The following is a 27,642-nucleotide window of genomic DNA, read 5'->3' on the forward strand; positions in this document are numbered from 1 at the left end:
TCACTCACAAGCGTAGAAAAAAGCTAAAAAGATTATGAAAATGAATGTTGTGTTTGTGTTTTATCTCACGATTCTTCTTCCTCTTGCTTTAGCGCAGCTAAAAGTAGGGTTTTACAGTGCTAGTTGTCCACGAGCTGAATCCATAGTTCAAGCCGCTGTCCGGAAACGGTTCAACACTGATAAATCCATCACTGCTGCTTTGCTTCGCATGCATTTTCATGATTGTTTTGTCAGAGTAAGATGCTTTAACATTTCCATATCCTTTCCTTTAAAGCTATTACGTACAGATTTGAATTGCGGTTTCGGTTACATTTTCGATTACGTTTGCTTATGAGATTCTACTTTTATGCAGGGATGCGATGCATCGATTGTCATAGATTCAGCAAGGCAAAACCAAACAGAGAAAGTGGCAGGCCCCAACTTGACGGTACGAGGGTATGAGCTCATCGACGAAGCAAAGAAAGCACTAGAATCGGTTTGCCCTTCCAAGGTCTCATGTGCAGACATTATAGCACTAGCCACCCGAGACTCTGTCGTTCTTTCCGGCGGACCGTTTTACGCTGTTCCGACAGGAAGAAGGGACGGTCGGGTCTCGAATCGCGATGAAGTTAACTTACCAGGCCCATCGTTGCCGGTTGCACAGGCTTTCCAATCATTTAGGAACAAAGGCATGACAATGGACGATATGGTTACACTGCTAGGTGCTCATACAGTTGGTGTGGCTCATTGTGTGTTTTTATCGGGTCGGATTAGTGGGAACGGTGACCCGACTATGGATCCGGCTTTGGTGGCTAAGATAAGGGGGATTTGCGGTGCAGCCGGTGGTTCGAACCCTGACCCTACTGTGTTTCTGGAGCAGGGCACTTCTTTCGGTTTCGATAACGAATTTTTCAGGCAGATTCGTTTGAAGAGAGGGGTGTTGAAGATTGATCAAGATCTGGCTAATGACAGATTATCGAGGAGATCCGTTTCGCGTTTTGCTTCAAATGCAACTTTGTTTGCAAACAGGTTTGCTCAGGCTATGGTGAAGATGGGAAACATTGAAGCTCTTGTGGGAAATGCTGGGGAGATCAGGAAAAATTGCAGAGCTATTAATTAATCCCTATTTTTTAAGTGTTTTTTTTATTTCATATAAGGGTGGTCGGAAAAAAAAGAGTTTGGACTAAATAAATGAGTCCAAACTTGAATCTTCAGAGTTTTGTTCCACATCCATTAGCTTTTAAAGAGTTTTCTTCCCTCTTTGTTCAAAGACTGTATTAATGTCTTATTTTCCTTGGTAGAACAACTGTAACGTGATTGGTTTAGTGACTTGGATTTTTTAAAGGTATTGTCTCATTTGTGATGATTTCCAGGTATATGAATATGAAATAAATAATAGACTAAAATACACAAATGGTCCATCGAATATATTATGTTGCTTTGTTAAGTCTTGCTTTGTTAAGTCACTCTACTATTAAAAGTTACAAAATGGTTTATCGACTATAGGGTGTTGCTCTGTTGAGTCCCTAACTATTAAAAATTATAAAATGGTCACCTAACTATTAATATATTCCAAACTCGCCATTTTCTGTTAAACAATTGACGATCGCCTGATTTAAATGATTATAGGATCATATGTTATCATATCCAGGCAGCAAGTTAACGTCTAGCTCAAACGACCGTCAATTTTATAGCAGAAAATGACGAGTTTGAAATATATGAATGATCAAGTGATCATTTTGTAACTTTTAATAGTCGAGGAACTCAACAAAACAATATCTTATAATCGATGGACATTCTATAACTTTTAATAGTGAAACAACACGACGCGTAGTCTATGAGTTATTTGTATATTTTATCCTATTTTTATTTACTTCAAAATACAACAATCAAAATGAACACTTAAGTTAATCTCTAATATGCCTCTTTTATTAAATAAATAAATAAATCAACTAGCTAGTTATGTTTATGGTTTATTTTAAACAAAAAGTGAACACATGAATCATGATTTCCGGTGATTAAATCTTTCTGAAAACCGTGTTTTATATTGGAAAATTTTGACCTTTGCACACGTCTCAACTCAACATGGCCAATCACAAGTCGATTATATATGTGTGTAGGGCTCACAAGCTCATATAGACCACTCACAAGCGTAGAAAAAAGCTAAAAAGATGATGAGAATGAAGGTTATGTTTGTGCTTTATCTCATGATTCTTCTTCCTCTTGCTTTAGCCCAGCTAAAAGCAGGATTTTACAGTGCTAGCTGTCCACGAGCTGAATCCATAGTTCAAGCCGCTGTCCGGAAACGGTTCAACACTGATAAATCCATCACTGCTGCTTTGCTTCGTATGCATTTTCATGATTGTTTTGTCAGAGTAAGATGCTTTAACATTTCCATACCCTTTTCTTTAAATCTATTAGGTACAGATTTGAATTGCAGTTATGATCGCATTTTCGATTACGTTTGTTAATGAGATTCTACTTTTATGTAGGGATGCGATGCATCGATTCTCATAGATTCAACGGGGCAAAACGTAACAGAGAAAGTGGCGAGTCCCAATTGTTGGTTTTTTTGGCAAAGTCTCACATTGGTTGTGTATAAGGAGGAGGGGAAATTCTTTTGTTATAAATAAAGTCATCCTCGTCCTTAGTTAAGTATCCAACAAATATAAGTCTTCTTCACTATTAAAGGCTATTTGTATTATTTCTCTCTTTGTAATAATATTATTTTACTAGTGTTCGAGGAGGTAGGCATAATTTTGGCCTAACCTCGTTAAATTTTGGTGTTCTCTTTATGTCTATTTAATAGCTATTGTCGGGTATAGTTGTTGTTAATTATTTCCTATTAAAATTACTTGTCTTGGTAGTTCTGTCTAAAGAAAGTGGATTTTAAGAGGGACCATTGTGACCCCTCCTCTTTCCTAGGAATCTATTTTGGTGTGATTTTTAGTACAATCGTTTTCACACTAGTCACCTAGATAATAGTTTTCAATGTGAATTTGTTATTATTGGTGGAAATTAACCCGAATTCCACAATAATTGGTATCAGAGCTCTTGGTTTATTTTAGTATGCTCTATGGTTGCGGCTTAGGCTGATCTTCCACATCAAAAAAATTTCCTTAGAATAATTGGCATTACGCATTGACAGCTATTAAATAGAATTTGTAGCAGAAATGGAAGACGCAACAAAAACATCCACATCGTCGTCAACAACTGTGACAAATGTTAGATTTGCAGTGGAGATTTTTGATGGCACCGGTCATTTCGGCATGTGGCAAAATGAGGTTCTAGATGCCCTATTTCAGTAGGGTCTAGACATTGTTATTGAAGGAGAGAAACCAGATGATGTTGAGGAGAAAGAATGGAAGAGGATTAATAGATTGGCATGTGGTACTATTCGATCGTGTCTTTCTAGAGAGCAGAAGTATGCATTTTTTAAAGAAACTTCTGCAAGTAAATTGTGGAAGGCACTAGAGGAGAAAATTTTAAAGAAAAGCGGTCAGAACAAGCTCTATATGAAAAAGAGATTGTTCCGCTTCAACTATGTACCAGGTACCACTATGAATGATCATATTACTAGCTTTAATCAGCTGGTGACTGATCTGATGAATATGGACTTGACTTTTGAAGACGAAGATCTGGCTCTGATGTTGATGGGATCATTTCCTGATGAGTTTGAGTATCTTGAAACTACTCTACTTCATGGGAAAGTTGATGTGTCTCTTAGTGAAGTAACTGCTGCCTTGTATAGTTATGAATTGAGAAAGAAAGACAAACAAGAAAAACAAGTGTCGAAGCAGAAGCTCTTGTTGTTAGAGGTTGTTCGAAGAGTCAGAATAAAGGAATGAAAGGGAGATCGAAGTCAAAGTCCAGATTGAGCAAAGATGAATGTGCCTTTTGTCGAGAAAAAAGGCACTGGAAGAATGAATGTCCCAGGCTAAAGAACAAAGGCAAACCTGAAAGGGGAAAGGCTGTCTCAGAATCAAATGTGGTCGAGTATGATGATGCTGATTCAGATTTGCATTCGCTGCTACGCCATCAACCAGCTGTTCCAGTTCATGGCTGTTAGATTCAGCTTGTAGCCACCATATGACCCCCAATAGAGAATGGTTCTTTGATTTTAAAGAACTAAAAGGTGGAATTGTCTACACAGTAAATAATTCCCCTCTTGACACACTTGGGATTGGTTCAATTCACTTGAGGAATCAGGATGGATAAATCAGAACCTTAACAGGTGTCCATTATGTACCAGATTTAATGAGAAATCTCATCTCTGTGGGAACCTTAGAGTCAAAAGGTTTAGAAGTGAGGGCAAAAGATGGGATTATGAGGATTATCTCTAGTGCACTGGTGATAATGAAGGGAATCCAGAAAAGAAACAATGTGTATTACTTTCTGGGTAGTACAATTGTTGGGACGGCAGCAGTGGCAACTTCTACTGATGAAAAGGAGTCAGAAGTAACCAGGTTATGGCATATGCGCTTGGGGCATGCTGGTGAAAAATCCTTGAAATTGCTGATAATCAAGGATTATTGAAGGGTGCTCGGGCTTACAAATTAGCTTTTTGTGAGCATTGAATCAAAGGGAAGAAGACGATGGTGAAATTTGGAACAGCAATCCATGATACTAAAGGTATTTTGGATTATGTTCATTCAGATGTATGGAGGTTTCCAAGACAACTTCATTGGGAGGAACACACTATTATGTCACCTTTGTTGATGATTTTTCCCGGAGAGTTTGGGTGTATACAATGAAGACAAATGATGAGGTGCTAGGATTTTTCCTTAAATGGAAAAAGATGGTGGAGACTCAAACAGGCAGAAAAATCAAACGTCTCCGTACAGACAATGGTGGAGAGTACAAAAATGATCCATTTATAAAAGACTGTGAAGAAGAAGGTATTGTCAGGCACTTCACTGTCAGATCTACACCACAACAAAATGGGGTGGCAGAGCGAATGAACCGGATATTAGTGGAGAAGGTTCGGTGTATGTTGTCTAATGCTGGGTTAGGCAAAGAATTTTGGGTGAGGCTTTGGTCTATGCTTGTCACCTTGTCAACCACTTACCATCGACTGCTATTGGTGGTAAAACACCATTAGAGAAATGGTTTGGAGTACCTGCTATAGATTATGATTCCTTACATGTGTTTGGTTTCACTGCATACTACCATGTTAAGGAGTCAAAGCTGGATCCAAGAGCAAAGTAGACGATCTTTATGGGGATTACCTCTGGTGTGAAAGGCTGTCGTCTTTGGTGTCCAGAAACAAAGAAAATAATCTTTAGCATGGATGTTACCTTTGATGAATCTACCATGTTGAGAAAGGTGACTTCAGAAAAATTGGAGCAGACAGATGGAACTCCCAAACAGGTGGAGTTTGAAGGAAGCAAAATTGACCCAGCCAGTAAAGAAACTGATGATGACTCTCCTATGGTAGAAAAGAGTCAGATGAAGAAGAGGTTCAGACCTAAGAACCTCCACAGCAACATGAATCAATTTCACTCAGAAAAGGAAAGAGGACCATTAGACAACCTGCTCGTTATGCTGATATGGTCTTTTTTGCATCACCAATTGCAATTGATGACGTTCCTGCCACTTTTAATGAAGCATTCCAAAGTTCAGAACATAAAAAGTGGAGGATCGCCATGAATGAAGAAATGTAATCCCTTCAAAAAATCAGACGTGGAAACTAGCTAGTCTTCTTAAGGGAAAGAAGGCAATTGGGTGCAAGTGGGTATATGCAAAGAAAGATGGATTTCCTGACAAGAATAACATCCGCTACAAAGCAAGATTGGTGGCTAAAGGCTACGCTCAAACGGAGGGAGTTGATTATAATGAAGTATTTTCTCCAGTTGTAAAACATTCCTCCATCAGAATATTGTTGGCTTTGGTAGCACAGTTGGATTTGGAACTAGTTCAGATGGATGTAAAAACTGCATTTTTACATGGAGACTTGGATGAGGAAATCTACATGACTCAGCCAGATGGATTCAAAGTTGCTGATAAAGAAGAGATGGTGTGCAAATTAGAAAAATGTTGTACGGATTAAAGCAATCTCCAAGGCATTGGTACAAGCGATTTGACAAGTTTATGATAGGGCAGAAGTACACAAGAAGCAAATATGATCATTGTGTGTATTTATGCAAGCTACAAGATGGATCATATATATATCTTCTTCTTTATGTTGATGATATGCTGATAGCTTCCAAGAGTCAGACAGAAATTGCAAAACTAAAGACTCAATTGAACAATGAGTTTGAGATGAAGGATCTTGGTGAAGCGAAGAAGATTCTAGGCATGGAGATATCAAGGGATAAGAAATTGGGGAGGCTTTGTTTGTCTCAGAAAGAATATCTGAGGAAGTACTAAAACGTTTTGGCATGAATGAGAAGTCAAAACCAGTTAGTACACCTCTTGCTCCTCATTTCAAGCTCGGTGCATCCATGTCACCTAAGGATGATACAGAACGAGAATACATGTCAAAGGTTCCGTATGCAAGTGTTGTTGGTACCTTGATGTATGCAATGGTGTGTACGAGACCCGATATTTCACAGGCAGTTGGGGTTGTGAGCAGGTATATGCATGATCCTGGAAAGGAGCATTGGCAAGCTGTGAAATGGATTCTGCGGTATATTCTAAACACCATAGATGTTGGTTTGGTCTTTCAGCAGGACAAACAAGATGGTCATTGTGTAGTTGGGTATTGTGATTCAGACTATGCAGGTGATTTGAACAAGCGTCGATCAACTACTGGTTATGTGTTTACATTTGCAAAGGCACCAGTCAGTTGGAAGTCCACCTTACAGTCAACAGTGGCTTTGTCTACTACAGAGGCAGAGTATATGGCAGTTACAGAGGTTGTGAAGGAGGCAATTTGGCTTCAAGGGTTGCTTGGTGAATTGAGAATGGAACAGAATCACATCAAAGTGCATTGTGACAGTCATAGTGCTATTCATTTAGCAAAGAACCAGGTTTACCATGCAAGGATGAAGCACATCGATGTTTGATATCACTTTGTACGAGATTTCTAGAAGAAGGTGGAGTCATAATCCAAAAGATTCGGACCATTGAGAATCCTGCTGATATGTTGACAAAAGTGGTAACTGCGGTCAAGTTTAAACATTGTTTAAACTTGGTCAATATTGTTACAAATTGAAAGATGAATTTGCAGACACTCTGAAGATTGATTTTTTGAGAGATGTGTGTGGAATTTGCCAAGGTGGAGATTTGTTGGTTTTTTTGGCAAAGTCCCACATTGGTTGTGTATAAGGAGGAGGGAAAATTCTTTTGTTATAAATAAAGCCATCCTCCTCCTTAGTTAAGTATCCCACAAATATAAGTCTTCTTCACTATTAAAGGTTATTTGTACTCTTTCTCTCTTTGTAATAAATATTATTTTAGTAGTGTTCGAGGAGGTAGGCATAATTTTGGCCTAACCTCGTTAAATTTTGGTGTTCTCTTTATGTCTATTTAATAGCTATTGTCGGGTATAGTTGTTGTTAATTATTGTCCTATTAAAATTACTTGTCTTGGTAGTTCTGTCTAAGGAAAGTGGGTTTTAAGAAGGACCATTGTGACCCCTCTTCTTTCCTGGGAATCTACCTTGGTGTGATTTTTAGTACAATCGTTTTCACACTAGTCACCTAGATAATAGTTTTCAAGGTGAATTTGTTATTATTGGTGGAAATTAACCCGAATTCCACAACACCAACTTGACGGTACGAGGGTTCGAGCTCATCGACGAAGCAAAGAGAGCACTAGAATCGGTTTTCCCTTCAAAGGTCTCATGTGCAGACATTATAGCACTAGCCACCCGAGACTCCGTTGTTCTTTCCGGCGGACAGTTTTACGTTGTTCCAACGGGAAGAAGGGACGGTCGGGTCTCGAACGTGGACCAAGTTACTTACCAGGTCCATCTTTGCCGGTTGCGCAGGCTTTCCAATCATTCAAGAATAAAGGCATGACAATGGACGATATGGTTACACTTCTAGGTGCTCATACAGTTGGTGTGTCTCATTGTGTGTTTTTATTGAATCGGATTAGTGGGGAGGATGACCCGACTGCGGATCCGGCTTTGGTGGCTAAGATAAAGGGGATTTGTGGCGCAGCCAATGATTCGAACCCTGACCCTACCGTGTTTCTGGACCAGGGCACTTCTTTCGCTTTTGATATCGAGTTCTTCAGGCAGGTTCGTTTGAAGAGAGGGGTGTTGAAGATTGATCATGAATTGGCTAAGGATAGATTATCGAGGAGATCCGTTTCGCGTTTTGCATCAAATGCAACTTTGTTTGCAAACAGGTTTGGTCAGGCCATGGTGAAGATGGGAAACATTGAAGTTCTTGTGGGAAATGCTGGGGAAATCAGGAAAAATTGCAGAGTTATTAATCCCTAATCATCATAAACTCTGATCTGTGTCGGTTTTGGAATTTTTATCTTCCTTTTTTTAATTTATTTCAAATAATGTTGTCCAAAAACAAAGAGTGTTGGACTAAATAAATGAGTTCAAACTCGAATCTCCAAAGTGTTGTTCCAATCCATTAGCTTTAAACATTATTCTTCCCTCTTTGTTCAAAGACTCTCACTTTCCTTGGTGGAACAACTGTAACGGATTGGTTGAGTGACTTGGATTTTTAAAGCTATTGTCTCATTTATTATGATTTCCTTGAATAGGAATATGAAATAAATAATAGGGTAAAGTATACAAATAATCTCCGACTATAGTGCGTTATTTTGTTGAGTACCCGACTATTAAAAGTTACAAAATGATTCTTTGATTATAAGGTGTTGCTTTGTTGAGTCTCCGACTATTAAAATTTAAAGTTACAAAATGGTAATCTGACTATTAATATGTTCCAAACTCGTATTTTTTCGTTTAAATTTGACGGTAGTCTGAGCTACAAGTTAATTTGCTGACTAAGATATGCTAAAATCTGATCTCAAAATCACAAACAAATATCATATCTCAGTTATATGTTATTGTCTAGCTTAAATGACTATAATTTTTTACCAAAAAATGACGAGTTTAAGACATGAATAATCAGATGACTATCTTGTAACTTTTAATAATCAAATGACTCAATAAAATAACATCATATAATCAAATAACATTTTATAACTTTTAATAGTCAAATGACTTATGATTACTTTATAGTATGGGGATTATTTGTGTAATTTATCCTAAATAATATAGTTTTGTAAATCAAAGCACGCTACATTAAACAAAGGAAAAATGTAAAGATTCCTTCATAAATGAAATGTGTACGGATTTTTTCAACGAATTTAATAAGTTAATAGTGAATTGTATATTACTTTAATTGATTCGATATTATACTCTAATTATATAATGAAAAGAGTGGGGACTCAAATTTTAATATGAAATGATTAAAACTTTTTGAATAAATAGTATTATGTATTTACTTTAAATTAATTAATTTAAAAAATGGTCAATCAAAGTACAATACATTAAACAAAAGAAAATGTGTATGGAAAGATTCCTGACATACAGAAAATGTGTACAAATTTAATAAGTTAATAGTTAATTGTATACTATTTTAAGGATAAACTATACATTCTTTCCTCAACTATCTTGTCTCTACTATTTTGGTCACTAAACTTTAAATGCTTTCAGTTTAATCATTCAACTTTTAGATTACTTCTATTTTAATCACTCTACAATGACATGGGATTTTTTATTAGTATTTTTCTATGACATGACATAATTTATCAATATTTTAATTCCATATAAGATTATAATAAAAAATAAAATTAAAAATCATAAATAACCCTCTTAAACTTTAAACTCGTACCCTAAACCTCCAAATCATACTCAAACCCTAAATTCCAAATTACAATTTCCACCTCACCCTCAACACCATTTCTTGATTCTTTCCCTTGACACTTTTGAATCCATATTTATCCAACAAAATTCTCAGTTTATTATTAGTAAATGAGAAACAATTATGGTGGAACAATGATACTGTAGCAAAGCAGCAGCCGACCAAATATGGGAATTCTCTTCAAACAATCTGAACATTCTTTGTTTTCTTTTAAACAACGACTTTGATTTTTGGATTGAAGATGAGCTCCCAAATCAGAAAAACAGTGTGTCTATGGCTAGCCTAAGGTATTCCAACAGCACGGTGACGAGCAGTGATGGTTCTCTTTACGATTTCATCATGTCTCCATGGAATGAGGCTTCTCCCCCACACCGAATCACCATGGATTATCACATTAGTACTTGATATTGATTTTGACCAAAATGGACTTATTGCGCCCATTTTAAGAGGTCATATTTGTTTATGGGTTGGAGATTATGAGAGTTGGTTTCGGTTTAGGTTATGGAGGGTGCCGCCAGTGAGACTCCTGTCGGTGAGAGTGTCGCCTATGAGAATGAAGATTAGCTTTGAGTTTTGTAAATTGCGGATTAAGATTTTATAAATTAGGGTTTGAGTTTGAGATTAGGATATTTTAAAAAAATAATTTTAAATCCTACATGACATAAAAATACCAATAAATTATGCCACATCATAGAAAAATACTAATAAAAAAGTCCATGCCATTGTAGGGTGACTAAACCAAAGCATGAGCAATCAAAAAGTTAAGTGAATAAATTGAAAAAAATTAAAGTTTAGTAACCGAATAGAATATAGAAGATAGTTGAGTGATGAATAGTATAGTTTTCCCTTATTTTAATGAGTTTGAATTATATAATGAAAAGAGGGATCAAGTCAGTTAGCACGGATCTCAAGAAGGAGACCGTGTTTGGCGTTGATATTTGTACCAACCCCAGATTCCGTTTGGGGTCGGCATCGACAACGGCTGCCTTCGCGCCACGCACACGTTCGCTAACCATAACCACTCTTGGTTACCGTTAACTTTCTTCAAGAACAATAATTACAATTATAATCCATCATTATAAATATCCAATTATATAATGAAGTTTTAACAATGATAATAATAATAATAACCTAAAAAGTTTATCGCACGATTTTCTTTATCTTTTAACGCTTTTTCGATTTTCTTTATAAGTCGTTTATTTGTTCTTTGAATTTAATTTTTTCAAAGTTGGATCTGATGTCATCTCATCGATAAGATGATACTTATTTTTTAATTATTTTTATATTGATATTTTCTGCTTTGGACTCTTTGATTGTATTTGGGTACGTAATTTCCGTTCGAATATAATTTTATCATGATATTCGACTCTGATTTGCAATTTTCAGTGGTATTTCAGTAGTTTGATATTCTTTTGTGATTCGTTTTTCAATCTAGTCAGATCTATTTGTATCTATCTTTTGTTCAAATTATTTGAATGAATTTTTAATATTTTCCTTATATGGTTCTTGTATGATATCAAATGGTTAATATATTGTGTTAATATTTATAGAAAAATATCCTAATTATATGTTTAGTTTATGTTTATGATTGTAAATATTCACTATAATTTTGAATATTTTTCTTTTATTAATAAAACTAACGACTTCTCTTTTTTTTTGGAAAGAAAAACTAATGACTTCTATTTGCATAAAAAATAACAAAAAGTATAATGTCAAAATTAATCTTTAATAATTATATAATTATTTTAGTATCTAATTTTTAATAAAATACCTTAGTCTTTGACATTTTATTTCGAATTTAAATGATTTTTTATAAAAATTATTAGTCAACTAATAATTAATATTTCTGACTAATTCGAAAAATTCATTTAAAATATAATATTAATGTAATACTTTTACATATGAATGATTGATAACTTAATATAATACTAAGTTAATAAAAATATTTATTAAATTGATTTTATATGATTAGTTTTTATTAAATGCTTAAAAATTATGGTAGATGAATATCATGTGAATTGGTGAAAGGGCATCATTTAAAAAGTTTTTTAGTACAAACCTTAAAAAAATTCTCTATAGCGAATTGCTTGGCGTTTTTTCTGAAAAATCATCGGTGACCGGTATATTTATCGATCTAACACCGGTCAGACTATATTTCCCGATCTAACACCCTTAGCAGTAAAGCACGCCCCCTGCACCGCGCTATATGTTGATTTGGCGGCACGTGGGGTAAGGTGCGCCCCCTGAAGCACGCCTTATGCTGACATGGATACTCGTGGATAAAGCGCGGGGTAGGTGTGTAATTACACCTAAGGCGCAGGGCAGGGGTCGCGCCTTTCCTGTGAATCTGACACGCGTCAGTAAGGCGCGGCCCCTGCGGCGCGCCTTAAGTGTAATTACACAACTACCCCGACTTCAATACCCCCAAATCTCCCTATAAATACATTCATCCTCAATCACTTTCATCACACCAAATTCTCTCAACTTCTCTCAAATACTCTTATAATTTCTTCTAAGGTATATTTTATTATATTTTTAATATTTTGTATTTAATTTATTTAAGTATTTAATTTATTTAATATTTTACTTATTTAATTTTTTTGAAGATATAAAATAGCAGACGATCTACTTCGCTTGGATGCAAATCATATATCTCGACACTTTGCTGATACGGTAACATTTTAATGTTTTAATTTAATTTAAATTATTAGTAATAATTTGTTGATTTATTTAATGCATGATTATTAGATTAAGAATTAATTTTTGTAATTATTTAATTTTAGGAGAATGATCGTGTATTAGATCCTTTTATTAGGAATCTTAAGTTAGTGATACCTAGCCGTGTCTTGCCGTATTTAGTAGAGGCTGGATTCGGTTATATAGGTAGATATCAGGGTCACTGTAAGATAGAGCCAGACCTGATTTCTGCCTTAGTAGACCGGTGGAGGCCGGAGACCCACACATTCCATCTTCAGTGCGGAGAGTGCACGATTACACTTGAGGATGTTTCTATGCACCTGGGGCTTTCGGTGGATGGAGATGTGATATCGGGGATTGCGCATGGTTCCTGGACTGCTTTGTGTCAGGATAATCTAGGACGTGTCCCGGAAAATTTTAACGGTGGTCGGATACCGTTAAATTGGTTAGATGCCAATTTTCGTCATTTGAGCGAGGACGCGTTTGAGGATGAAGTTAAAATGTATGCACGGGCATGTATACTGCAGCTGATAGGAGGGTTGTTGATGCCAGACAAATCGCGCAACCAAGTTCACTGCATGTGGTTGCGACACTTAGCGGCTTTCATCTGGCCGGATCACTCAGTTGGGCCTTGGCAGTTTTGGTTTTCCTGTACAGAGAGATGTGTCGAGCCATTGACTACAGGCGTAATGCTATCGGCAGATGTCTCATGCTGCTACAGTATTGGCATGGTATCGATTGCCCTTTTTATGTCCCGTTGTCAAGAACCCGTTCGTATTTCTACTACTATTGAGATAATTGTAAAACTGATTTGTATATTAATCATTTTATACAATGTATAATAATTTTTTCCCTCGAATATGTAGTCTACTGATAGGAAAAATCATAGGAGCTACCTGATGATTTAGAAAAAAATTAGGGTGCTTATCGATCAGCAAGCTGGCACACATGTATGAATTTTAATGTTTAAAAATCGATTTTAGATTATAGTTATATAATTAGATTATTATTTTAATAAAAATTATATATATTTGTTTTAGTTTGAATGGGTGTCATATTCTACTGATGATGTGATGACGCTGATCCCACCTGAGTTGAGGGGCTCATAAGATGTTTGGATGGCGATGGTCCCCTTGATCTGTTATGCGACCGTCGAGTGGCACTCCACTGATCTCGTGCTCCGGCAATTTGGTTGTTTTCAACCAATTCGGAAGCACCTTGCAATATGGACGAGTTGCATAGCACAGATAGACGCGGCAAGACAGATACAGATTGGCTGGTGAGGCATCATGCGTGGGTCATGTTGTGAGAGGATCGACATCGGCGCCTTCCCCGTAGAGAGCCCATTTTTGATGACCTCTTGATGGTTGCTGAGGGTTATTACGAGTGGTTCAATAGTAACGGGAAACCGTTTCTGCTTCCCAAGGATGCACGAGGGCAGACCTTTTCGTGACGTCGACAGAGACGTTCACCGACACAACACCATCGTCCCCCGACTCGTGGAAGGAGAGCAGATGCTTCTGGTTCATCCTCAGCCGCAGCAGCAGGACCTTCACAGCAACCACCGCAGACATATATGATGCCACCACGCCTTTCCATTACCAGATGTCGCCGTCGCCATTCCCTTACCCGATGTCACCGCCGCCACCATCACCTGGTTTTATGACCCCGTCGCCGCCACCGTCACAGATGACCCATCCTGGAGGCTATTATGGGTCTATGTTTGTAGATCTGACTTGGGGTTCATATATTGGATATTTGGCTAGTTCAGCCTCATCACCCATAGCCACAGCACAGACACCTCATGTACAGTTTTCACACTCAGCGATGTCTGAGTTTTATGAGTTTTCCCAGTTTTCGTAGGCCGGTGGGATAGTCAGTCATACACCTCTAGGTCCATATTCTATGGAGGTGCTTCATCGTCATCAGCTCCTCATGTACCTACTAAGGACGACGACGATGGTGATGGTGATGATAGCGAGGAGTCACAACCAGTGATACGAAGAAATCCTCCTCGAGACCGACAACCATCGCCATGCGGAACACATTCGCGTCGCAGGCATATAGATTTTGTTTTTTATTATATTTGTATTTAGTTTATTGTACTTTTTAATTGTAATTTTTTATTATTTCTCATTTAATACTTACTTTATTTTGTTAAATTTGTTGGACTTTTTTTAATGTATTTCAGTTAATTTTGTTTATTATCATTTAATATTAGTTATTTTAATTTGGTTATCATTTACCATTTAATACTTATTGTAAGTTTGTTTATTTAAAATTATTTTGAAATACCAAATTGTTATTAGTTTGATAAAATATAATGATTTTGTTCGATAACTTTCTTAAGTTTTACACTTATTATCTCTTTTATTATAATCACATATAACGCAAACGTTCAATCTCGTATTATTGTATCTTTTTTTTAATCTTCATCAGCGATTATCGAATAACATTAACTTGGAGTAAATGCAAATTGAAGTACAATAATTATTATTTGATAAACAAATACATCATTTCCTCATCAATTGTTACTTGATGGCAACAGAAGTAGACATGTTTTTCTAGTGTGTCTTGGGTTTCTACAATGCCCACATCTTCTGTCTTGTTTAGATCTTTCTTGAATATCCATATCGCAATGAATTTGATTGGATTTTGGATGACCATCATCCCTAAATAAACTCGGATTTGGTACAATCGGAATCCAATCTTGAACCTCATCAGGGTCTTTGTCATTACCTATGGGGGGAAACTCAAATCCGTATACCTTAAAAACTTCAGATAGTAGGTATACGGGATCCACAAAATGGTTATAGTCGTTACGTGTATGCGAGCAAGATGCTATCACATGAGAGCATGTATACTTCAGAGCTTGAAAAAACCCACAGTCTCACGTTCTGTCCCTTAGATTTACTCTTAACGACACAGCTTCAATCCCTTGAAGAGGTCGCGACAACTCTGTGACACGAAAGATTTCATTCATTCTAGAGAAGCTTCTTACAGACATTCCATTTGATGCAGAAATTTTTTTCTGTATATCTGCAACTAATTAGGGTGATAGACATAACAGCTTTGCATCCAGGTTTAAGCTTGTCCCCCGAGCTTCGCAAAAAGCCCCCCAAACGAAAATATGTAGTCTTTACCAAAGCCGCTACTGGTAAGTGACGTGCACCCTTTAAGGTTGAATTGATTGCCTCTGCCAAGTTGGTCGTCATGTGTCCATATCGATATCCACCATCATATGCGTTCGTCCACATTTCTTTATCGATGAGGCTGATATAATCGTATCATTCCTCATTCTTCGCCCGTAAATCTTGAAGTATTGATTCAAACGTTCGAGGAAGTAGTTCGTAACCTGATAAAAAAAAGTATAACTTACTAACTTGTTTTCTTTGCAAAATTAAAACAATCGAAACAAAACAAACTATATCATTTTCACTTACCCATGCGCACAATTAATTGACGCCATCATTCTTCTTGTACCTTCCATGGTAGTTCGCAGCAATGTGTCGGAGACAATACCTTGTTGGACAAAGGGTGGTTGCCACATTGGACCCAAAGAGTCCATTGTTGCTTTGATCCCAGCTCCGCAATCTGAAATGACACATAATTTTCCATCGTGATAACATGTACACGTAAATTTCGGAGGAAAAAAACCCAAGAATCTGTATCTTCTCCTTCGACAAGAGCTAAAGCAACTGGAAGAATGTTGAGATTATCATCTTGGACAACTGTCAATAATAAAACTTGCTTGTATTTTCCATACAAGAAAGTCCCATCGATCTGGACCAAAGGCTTGCAGTATTTGACAACATTAACGCACTGTGGGTAAGTCCAAAAAACCCGGTATAATTGACATCGATCGCGGAGAACTTGATCATTATGGTATGCATAGGATGTTTTGAAGTCCACAATTGTCCCAGGATTCAACCTCCACACCAGCCTAAACTAGCCTGGAAGTTCATGTAAGATGCATCACATTCGCCATGAAGTTTGACAATGGCATTTTGTTTTGCCAACCATGCTTTTTTATAGGAGACATTGTACCCATACTGCGATTGTATAGCTGAAATCAACACAACAACAACTATATGAGAGCTTGCTTTTACCATGGGCATGGTGGCTTGGCATATCACTTCAGAGTCCAAGTTGGGATGATCTTGGTTGACCCCTCCAACACAACATGTGTGAGGATCGTTGTATACTGTTAGTTCCCATCTGTTGTTTTTCCTCTTCCTTTTCGATACGCGAACCATCCAATTACATATGTTTTCGCGTCGGGCACAGTAGCGTACATATTTTTTCTGTCGTGGAGCGGTCGACTCTCGATTGAACTGAATTACAGATATTGTAATTTTTTATAGCCATCATCGCTTCTTCTTTGCTTGAAAACTCCATGCCTAAATATAACTCACCATTATTTATTGATGAGCAATATCCATAGTCACCGAGATGAGGCATATCCGCAAATTCTGGCCCATACATTGCACCATAATCAACTTCATACATGTGTGCTGGAGGGTCAGATTGTGTCATATTTGCTGGAACATCATCCACATCATCATCATCATCGGAGTTGAATTGCGGTGATTCTGGGTGAATGAATAGTCCAGTCTCAGCACCATCCGCACCAGGCTCACGAAGCGGTTCTTCTACATATTAAGGTCAAGCGGTTCTTCCACATTTAGGTCGAAGAACCTACTACTTGCACGCCTTCCCCTTGAACTGGAAGGCATATCGACATTCAGATCGAAAAAGCTCGCAATCGAATGCCTCCCCTTGGATCTTGAAGCCATCGTGTCAAATGGAAACTGCACAGATGGTAGCGTCGATGGTATCTACATATTAAGGTCAAACGGATTTGCAGATGAATGCCTTCCTCTTGAACTGGACGCGATGTTGCCAAACGGATTGTTCGTCGACCCACCTCAGTACATATCGTAAGGAGTTGCGGATGAATGTCTTCCCATTATGGCATTAAAATCATTACGCATTACTTTCGTCGGGGCTGTCAACTTGATCAACTTGTTCAGCCAGCCCATAGTGGGAGCTTAATGATTGACCCCGAACGGCACGCACTTAAATAAAATTTGCATACATCTCAATATCGGCGTCTGAATAATTACTTTGAGCTTCAACCATCATTTCAACATCATCATTGTTCAAAAGTTCGAATGCTATATAAGTTAATGGCAACAATGATGTTGGAAATCTGTAATGTAACGACGACATTCTTCTACTACTTCCAACATGAATCTTCCTCGAAATCTTCGTTATCAACTCTCAAGAGTTATGTTTCTCTTCAATGATATTTTAACACGCTTATTTGATATGAAAACAACATCGGTTTCATCTTCTCAAATTTCACCATCATAATAAACAATAGCAGTAGTTCACGCCATTCTTTGAGTTTAAAAGTGCGGCAATATTATATCTGCAAAAAAAACTGAAACAATGCTGATTAAATAAATAATATATGAACGAAAATATAACATAATAAAATTTTTACACATAAACGTAAATAATTTAAATAATATAATTTTATATAATTACCTGTACCGCAAAACTATTTCGACATATATTCCCGCTTTCTAATTTTACAAACACAGAAATTAATTGACAACAATTAGTATAATATTTTTTTTCAAATAATCATAATAAACAATAAATATAATAAAAACATTTATCACAAAATTACCTTATAACGAAAAATCGAACGAACTTCTGAATAAAATATGAGAAAATTGTCAGAATTATTGACTCGTTGACGGAATTGTTGTATTAATTTATAAGTTGAGAGGAGAGATATGAGGAGATGTGAGGAACTTAATCGGGGAGAAAGGTATTTATAGCCGGGAAAAGTTACAAGGCGCGGTACCTGTACTGCGCCTTATATAATTATATCAGTTAAAGGTATGGCGCGACCCCTGCCCCGCGTTATATATAAATCAGAATTAAAGGTAAGGCGCTGTCCCGCGCTATACCCCTACGTGGCGTAAGGCGCGCCCAGGGGTCGTGCTTTACACACATGTATCCCATGTCAGCATAAGGCGCGCTTCAGGGGGCACGCCTTACCCCACGTGGCGCCAAATGAGCATATAGCGCGGTGCAGGGGGCGCGCTTTACTGCTAAGGGTGTTAAATCGGGAAATATAGTCTGACCGGTGTTAGATCGGTAAATATACCGGTCACCAGTGATTTTTCGGGAAAAACGTCGAATTGTTTTATGTTTTTTTTAGTTTGGCAGATGACGGACATCAACATTGATGTTAGTTATCGATCATTGTATTTTTTATTTCTTTTATTGTATTTAGGAACATAGGGCCATTGGGGTTCAAAGGGCTCTCGACCTTTTGAAATTTATAAATTTAATTTGTAATCTAGTACAAGAATAGTTAAAAAATTGGATTAACTATAAGTTTAGTACCAAAACAATTATTTTTGTTTCATTTTGGTGCTTAAATTTTATTTTTTTTCCAAATCATATCTAACATTTAGTTTAAATTTCAATTTGATATTTGTCATTAAAGAAATCAATAGAATTGTTGATATGACCTTTTATTTTTTCAATGATGACACGATATTATCTTATGGTGACACATCAATATCATCGTTAATTTTTTAACGACGGAGTACCAAAATAAAACTTAAACTAAACGTTAGATATAGTTTTTAAAAAAAATAAAGTTTTGGTACCTAAACATAATAAAAGTTATAGTTTATATATTAAACGTGCAGTTTATCATAAAAATTGCAAAGATTTTTTCTTTCTAAAAACATAATATAATAAGTTGTAAAGTCTTTGTTCTTCCATCATAAAATATTATGATAGAAACATCAGTTCCACAACAAAAGTAAGCCCCTTCTATTATGATTGTTTGAATTTACTGAAGTGGTCTAAATTTAAATGAGTGTAAATTTATAAAGGTAAGTTATCAAGTAATATTATAATTTATTAATTAGAGTTGTTTGATCATTTATTTAATTTTAGTATATTTAGTACAATATCACTCGTGGATGCATTTCGAAATTTGAAGGAGCAACATGTTTTATTATGATTATGTGATAGTTATGTATTTGACACCTTTTAAAATCGTATATTTTTTATTATTTACTTTGATTTTATTTTTAATTTTTTACTTGTTATTTCATAGAAATAATAGAACCAATATGCATATTTAATGTTATCATTTATATTTTTTAAATAAATAAATAATAAAATTATGTATAAAATTTAAAGCCACTAAAAAGATTTGGCCTATGTTATAATTATGTTATGGCTTCGTCCCTTGATTGTATTATATCACATCTTGTTTTTTCTTTGTTTTGTATTTTAATTTTCAATAACTCTGCCTTTTGGCATATTTTTATTCATCTGATCATTTTTTCATTTACTTTTCTCATGTTTGGATTTGACGACTCTCGACTGATCAATATGACACTTATTCGTTATCATGTTGATACTCCCTGCTTTAGATCCTCGAATTGGATTTGGATACACGGTTTGCATTTGGAAATAATTTTCTCACGACGCTAGGCTCTGATTTGTGATTGTCGATGGTCTTTCAATAGTTCAATTGTTTGTTGTGGTTCATTTTTCAATGCAGTCACATATGGTTTTTTAGATGAGTTTTTTTTGATAAATCACTAATTTTATTCAAAATAGAAAATATCATAAATTATAATAAAAATTACAATCATAATCGTAAATTAAAGACATAATTAGAACAATTTCTTATAATAATTAAAATAAAACTAGCAACTTAAGATCACATAAGGACCATACAAGGAAATATTAAAATCTAACCAATAAAACTCAAACAAAGATATAAATATAAATAGAACTGATCGCATTGACAAACGAACCATAAAAGGGGATCAAGCTACTGAAAGACCACTGACAAACCATAAATCAGACTCAATTGATATGAAAAGCTATCCACGAACACATAACATGTATCGAAATCTATCCCGAGAGTCAAAAGTAGGGAAGATAAACAATATATCAGATAGACATCATATTGATTAGTCGTGGTGATGTCTAATCAATAGTTAGAAAAAGATAAATGAAAACAACGTTCAAACAATTAAAAAAGCGTACTAAAAGACATAAGAAAATGTGACATGAAGGCAAAGGAAAAACTTGTCATATAGGCAGACATATTAAAAAAACAAAAGAAATTAAAAAAGACAATAAAGAATACCAGCGGTCGGCAACCAACATTAAAATTGGTGTTGTCGCGATTAACAAAGACAAAAAGAAAAATAGATGAATGGCTTACCAATGAGAGAAATAATGTACTATTTTTTTAGATGAGTTTTTAACATTTTTTTTTATATGGCTCTTATATGATTTCAAATGCCTAATTTTTTGTGTTAATAGCTATAAAGATGTTCTAATTATATGATTTCAAATGACATTATCTTTTTTTAATAAAACTAATTGATTCTGTTTACATTAAAAAATATTAAATACTTAAAAATTAAAGAAATAAGGATGAAGTTTTAAAGAGACCCGAACCTTGGCAACAAAAAGAAAGAATGCTTAATTTTAACTACTGGATCAAATTATAAAATTAGAATATACATACACCGAATACAGGCAAAATCCTTCCTACTAAACTTGCCATTAATCCTCTAGTATTTGCTTATAAAGCCTGAATTTGACATCAACCTTATGGCTTTTCCATATTAAATTGAATTCAGCCACCCCCCCCCCCCACATTCATTATAAATGCACAATTTATCTCCTAGATTCAATTATCAATCTGAAAATTGCATATTAATCGTACATCAATAATATTTTTATTTTCAGGAATCAATACCACTTTCTCATATGTTAATTTTTTGCGTAAAGTACACAAATGATCCCGATTATAGGGTATAATTTTGTTGAGTCTCATAACTACTAAAAGTTATAAAATTATCATCTGACTATAGAGGATTATTTTGTTGAATCCTACAAACATTAAATGTTACAAAACGGTTGCCCGATTATTCGTATGTTCCAAATTTATCATTTTTCGTTAAAATTTGATGGTCTTTAGATTGTTGATTGAGATATGATAAAATCATATTTTAATGATGTCTATGGCACCATCATAATGTTTCGAGCACTGGACCGACGACATAATATTTCAAGCACTGGCTCAAAGGCATAATGTAAATAGAGAGTTGATACACAAAATGCAACTCACACGATTCTGATATCAAATTTTTTTCATGTCACAATTAGCATGCTAATGTCCCTCAGACGACTGTTAATTTTTAACGAAAAAAGACGAGTTTGGAATATATGAATAGTCGAATGATCATTTTGCAACTTTTAATAGTGAGAGAACTCAACAAAGTAACGTTCTATAACTAAGAGACAATTTATAATTTTTAATAGTTGGAACTCGCAACCATACTTTATACTTTTACCCCCTTTTCTTTTTGAAACAGCTAATCCTAACTACTCTGAAAAGAAAAGAAAAATAATCCTTGAGAAAACATTGGTTTTAGTATCAGATTCCATTCCACTTCCTTGCTTGACTATTCCATCATCCAACAACATTGCAAAATCAAATAAAAATGACCGTAAATATTGTAGAACTATCGATTTCAGTACCCTTTTTTCGTTTAAAAAACATGTTTTAAAGCTAACCTGTTAAAGGTGCACAGGCTGATTAGATCAAAGGTAAGCAGAGTGCGACGTCATTTTTACAAGCATTGGGAAGATGATGAAGTGAGTTACTATCATCTTCGTGACCAAACTATGGAGGGATTAAAGGGTTTTTTTTAATCATAAAATGGTTTATGGAAAGGCATTTAATGATGATCAAAATGAGTTTAAACCACATATTGTTGCATGATTAGGAATATATATTTGAAAACATTATGAAAGTTGTTTCAAAAAGTAATGAAATTTATGGTTTAATATTGAAATTGTATGAATGTATTATGGTATTTTGTTTGTCGACCGTATAGTTGTGAGAAAAAAAGAAGAAAGAAAAGCAATGATATAAACAATGGATAAGGTGTAGTCTAAAGAAATTTTCGGAATTGTACAATCAACTAATGATAAAGATGATGATATTATAAGAAAAAATCGCTTCATGTCTTTGATCAAGAATAAAGTCGAGACCAATTCGTCGAAAATTATGTCGGAAATTGATTGAAAATTTCAATGTCCAAAGTGTAATGAACTATAATAATTATGTTATTCCAGTATTGGTGTAAGTTTTGAGATCCTAATTTATCATATTCTTATTAATAGGTTAACGTCCAGCTCATACGACCATTATATTTTTTAGCAGAAAAGTATAAGTTTAGAATATATGAATAGTAAGGTGATCATTTTGTAACTTTTAATAATTGAGAAACTCAACAAAGTAACACCTTATAGTCTGAGGACCATTGTGTAACTTCTAATAGTCAGAGACACAACAAAGTAACATCTTATAGTAAAACAACACCCACTATACCCTAAAAAGATATCTATAATTTAAAATCAATTAACCCAACCGAATTAAACTAATTAAACTTCTGCTAACTAGAAATCATGATATTGTGCTTTATTTGGTTTTTTTTTTTAGAACTGAATTATCATCTATAATTCCAGCTGCTAACTAGTAAAATTATCCATACAAAAGAAATCAAATGCATTGGTAGCAGCTAACTAATATAAGATTATCAACAAAAAATAATTAAAATACATGTAAGCATGAGACTCTAGCATTCGTAAATTATTTAACTTTAAAAATTAAATTAGATTAAAAAATAATTAAACTAACCCCGTGAATATGTAATAAATTGAACTAGAAAAATCACCTATAAATAAACTTTACAATATTCAATTTAGATTAATTAATTAATTAATTAATTATTAGTAATTAAACTAAATATATATGCATTTATATTTTAACTTATTAATTATATAAATGCTACACTTAATTTGAGTTTAAACTTAAATTTAAATACAATCGAACCTAATTAAACTTGAGTAATTGAATTTGAATAAAAAAATTAATAATCAAATTTAATCATAACTCGATTATATCTCAATTATCAAATCAAAATCAAACTTATATTATAATGTTTTGTCAAACACAAGTCAAATATCGATAAACTTAATCTAAATTTGAATTGAGCTTAAATATAAACGAGTATAATCAAACTCGAGTAGTTGAATTCGAATAAAAAATTAATAATCAAATTTAATCAAATCCGAATGATTTAATTATATCTCGACTCGAATTCGAATAAAACCATGGTTTCTTCTACTATATACAGAGTTTTCAAAGGAAGAATTGATACATTGCTTACCTTGTCAGAGAAAATCATGTGCTCTCTTTGCCTTCTGCTTTGGATTCAACGGCATTGAAAGGATCTTTCTTCTCGAGTTTAATACCTAATGTTGCCCATATAGGACTCCTTGAAGCTTCATTTGGATCATCCATTCTTAGTGTTTTCGGAACCAGAACACACTTTTCCGGTTGCTCATCCTCGACGAAATTTGCTTCCCTGGAATGTTTGCCTAGTGTCGGTGAAACATTGCCAGAGCCGCAACAGTTGCTAGTCGAGGATGATGTGGACAGGCAACTATTGGAGCCATTGAATGATACAATTCCGCCGGGAGCGGTCCATAGAGGCATACAACCCCAATAGGCGGGCACAAACGGTAAGGGTATATTTGGTGGGCAAAATCCAGGAACAGCCACCAATGATGTAGGGCACCATTGAGGAACTGCATTGGAATTATTACTATTTGTTGCACTAATATGATCGGAAGAACACTGAAAGGTTGCCACAGGAGCTACGTTATTCGGTCCTTGATTCCAAGGCAAAATCCAGGGTGGAATGGGATAGCAGTGTGGCAGATGCTGTGTGTTATGCTCATTAGGTCCGGCCAAACCTATTCTCTCTCTTTGTATGACATGTCCGGGAAATTCATTCCCCTGTGTGCTGCAAGGTGTCACTGAAGATCCGCCGGAAAAGGGTTCCTCACGTATTTCTACGGAACCGACCGTTCCAGTCTGGACACATCTCTTCTGGTCTCCAAGGCTAAGGACAGTTTCCATGGATTCACAAAGGGGCGCTTCGGCACCGAATTTCAGAACTGTTCCATTCCCCATGGAAGGCCTAAAGGCAGTTGTAGATTCACGAGGAGATAGAAGCTGTTGATTAGCAGAGTCGGTGGTTTCGATCTGAGTCATTGGTACTCCATCAGAAGAAACTATTATCTGACGGTACTGCAAGGCCAAGTGTTTATTCTTCCTCCGACCTGCACCGATGGGAACATTCCGCATTGTTCCACCAGCAGTCCAATATCTCTGGCAATTCTTACAAAAGTGTCGAGGTTGGTTGACATTGTAGTTATTGAAGTAACAGAATTTCGTGTCTAAGCTGTTGCACCGCGGACATGGAAGGATCTTGTCTGGCTTCTTGAAAACTATCTCTTGATCGGTTCCATTTGTCTCCGGCTGTTCGTCTATTTGCGTCTCAGTCGATTTCGTACACGTTTGGTGTTCTTCCTTATCATTTTCCACCACAATGGACTTATCTGCCTCACCAGACGTGTTCGATTTCAAAGTTTCGATTTCCGGGTTGGTTACCTCACTACTTGAATCCTGAAATTCAAAACCAAAACAGCATTACAAACATGGAGGAAAGCATGACTGTAATAATTACAACACTTTATGCAAAAGAATCACCATGAACAGCTTCTAAGAAATCAAGCTAGACCAACTGGTTTTCCCTTCATCCAAATACAACAAAAAAATATATCTTTATAAAGCTCTTTTAAGATTCAGAAATCGTAAATACCAAAACAAAATGATCCAATGTGGTTTCAGGAAAACAATTTCATCAAAAGAAAACAACAGTCACTTGATTTTGTTACAATGACAAATCTACCTGATAAAAATGGAGTTTTTCTATGTAGAAATGTGCAAGAAAAAATCCAATAAAAGTTAAAGAAACATCAAATGAGTTCCCAAAGCAATCAAACTCTATACAGAAACATGTTTTAGAAAATTCCTGATAAATTATATAACCCATACAGCCAAAACCCCAAAATCATTTAAAAGAACTACAAAAAGATAAACATAATTTGCAAATGTTAAGGCATGAATAGTTCTTTTAAAACTACACAGTATAAAAAAACATGTGAAACCATTAACCATTTATACCTTAAAAGCAAACAGATTTAAAACCCATCACGCAAATACGATGGTTAAAGGGGATGCTATTCTCTATATAAACCCCGGGTTCAAGCAACTGCGTTTGCTACGTGAACGTTGTACAGATTCATTCCAAAATACAAAGTCAATAAATGCTCAATAAAACAAGAAAATATGAAACTTGAGACACCAAGAAAAAAACAAGTCTTTTAAGTCCTAAAGCTTCAACTTTGGGGGCCATAACAGAGCTTCAAAGCTTTACTATTTTTCCAAAAATCATAACAAAAAACCCATAAATATGAAGCCGAACAACAACAACTAAAATTTGCAGTAAACTTCAGGAGAAAGCATAAAAGGAGCAAAACAAAAACATTAAACCAATGTCTCAAAAGAAATGAAGTTTGAATATATGTAAGCTTACCCCAGAATGAATCTGAGGTTCAGACACAGGAATCTTCCTTCCAAAGAGCTTGAAAGCTGGATCTCCACCGTTCATTTTTACATAAAAGTTTTTATGTTTTTGCAAGAATGAAGAGCAAGAACCATAACTTTAAAAAAGAACGTGATTTTAGAATGAGTAGGAGGAAAAAGAAGACTCCTTCGGAGAAGAAAGGAAGCAACTTTTTATAGTGTATTTACTCCTTTTCTCTAAAATCCCAGAAAACCGCTTAAAACACCAAGTAAAAAGAAAGTTAATAAAAGAAAATATATTTTCCTCTCAGATAAACTGATAAAGCATAAAGAACGTGAAGGATCAGAGTACAATTTCTTAAGCTTTTCCACTTCATTTTACTACTATTATTTTGAAAGATAAGCATCAACACAAATAAAAAGAGTTTTAATATTTGAAAGAATAATGATTTAATATTTATTTATTTTTGATACTTTAACCTTGATGCTTTATTTTAGGTTATAAAAGATTTCTATTTTAAAAGTTATGTGTTAATTAATAGTTTTCATTTATAGAGGGAGTTTTATGTCCCAATGTGAAAGTTGAGTCTAAAATACTCTAAAAAAAAGAATATACGTCAAAATGACTATTTTGATAAACCTTAGGGGATTATTTTTAACATTATACCTTTTTTATTTATAAATTAGAGCTTTAAATATGAAAATTTATTTAATTATCATTTATTAAAGTTTAATAATATATTCAATCAAAAATTAATAATATATTATTAATTATCTATTGTTGTAACGAGAATAGATGTTAGATCTTTATATAAGATTAGATATGTACATTTTAATATTATGAATAAAAATAAGATTGAGAAGGTTATCTCTATAATAAAACTACTTTTATTATATTTGGTTCATATTAATTGATTAATAAATTAAATATCAATGATTATATTTAACAATATATTATTTTAAAACTAAACAAATATATTAATTATAATTTTTAAGATTTTAGTTAAAAATTATTGATAAATTCTTTAGAAATATATAATTTATAAAACTATCAAATATATAATTAATTGATTTAATATGTATATTTAGTAACAATTCAAAATTAATACATTGAATATGAAATGAATTTAAAATTTTATAATTTAATATTTTATTAATACATTGAATATCAAATAATGAATAAAGTTAATCTACATTCAGCAGCAGCAGCATTTAATACGTATAACACTATTAAATGATATATTACAAATGTTACCGATAATACCTGACATGGTGTTAAGGTGATATAAATAAATAAATGCTGTTTTTTATTTTAGTAAAATATCCGATGGAAAATTCGTCGAAATAATAAATAAATAACATTTAAAAAGTGTATTGAATAGAAATGTTTTATATATTTTACTTTTTGGCCCTCGGCGTGGTTATAAAATCTAGGCCATGTTATCTTATTGTTTACAATAAAATATTGGCCACCGATAATTTTATTTTTTGCAACTGGGTACGGATAAATTATTTTTAGAATCATTTTAGGATCTTGGAATTAAAAAAACACAAAAT

At 34.6% G+C, this 27,642-nt stretch overlaps 2 protein-coding genes and 1 pseudogene across 2 annotated transcripts; 2 read left to right on the top strand and 1 right to left on the bottom strand.

The window, feature by feature from the left end:
• LOC120150468 lies at positions 1-26,653 on the top strand (annotated as a pseudogene).
• LOC120150466 (peroxidase 44-like) lies at positions 21-1,115 on the top strand. Its single transcript, XM_039163158.1, has 2 exons — positions 21-235; positions 353-1,115. Exons 1-2 carry the CDS (start codon positions 35-37, stop codon positions 1,097-1,099), a joined length of 948 nt encoding a protein of 315 aa, XP_039019089.1. The 5' UTR covers positions 21-34; the 3' UTR covers positions 1,100-1,115.
• LOC120150606 (cyclic dof factor 2-like) lies at positions 23,833-26,325 on the bottom strand. Its single transcript, XM_039163256.1, has 2 exons — positions 26,096-26,325; positions 23,833-25,122 (listed from the first exon to the last, which is right to left on the bottom strand). Exons 1-2 carry the CDS (start codon positions 26,168-26,170, stop codon positions 23,833-23,835), a joined length of 1,365 nt encoding a protein of 454 aa, XP_039019187.1. The 5' UTR covers positions 26,171-26,325.
• Positions 26,654-27,642: the final 989 nt, after the last annotated feature.

The sequence above is a fragment of the Hibiscus syriacus genome, unplaced genomic scaffold (assembly GCF_006381635.1).
Source record: "Hibiscus syriacus cultivar Baekdansim isolate YM2019G1 unplaced genomic scaffold, ASM638163v2 tig00111022_pilon, whole genome shotgun sequence".
Classification (NCBI taxonomy): domain Eukaryota; kingdom Viridiplantae; phylum Streptophyta; class Magnoliopsida; order Malvales; family Malvaceae; genus Hibiscus; species Hibiscus syriacus.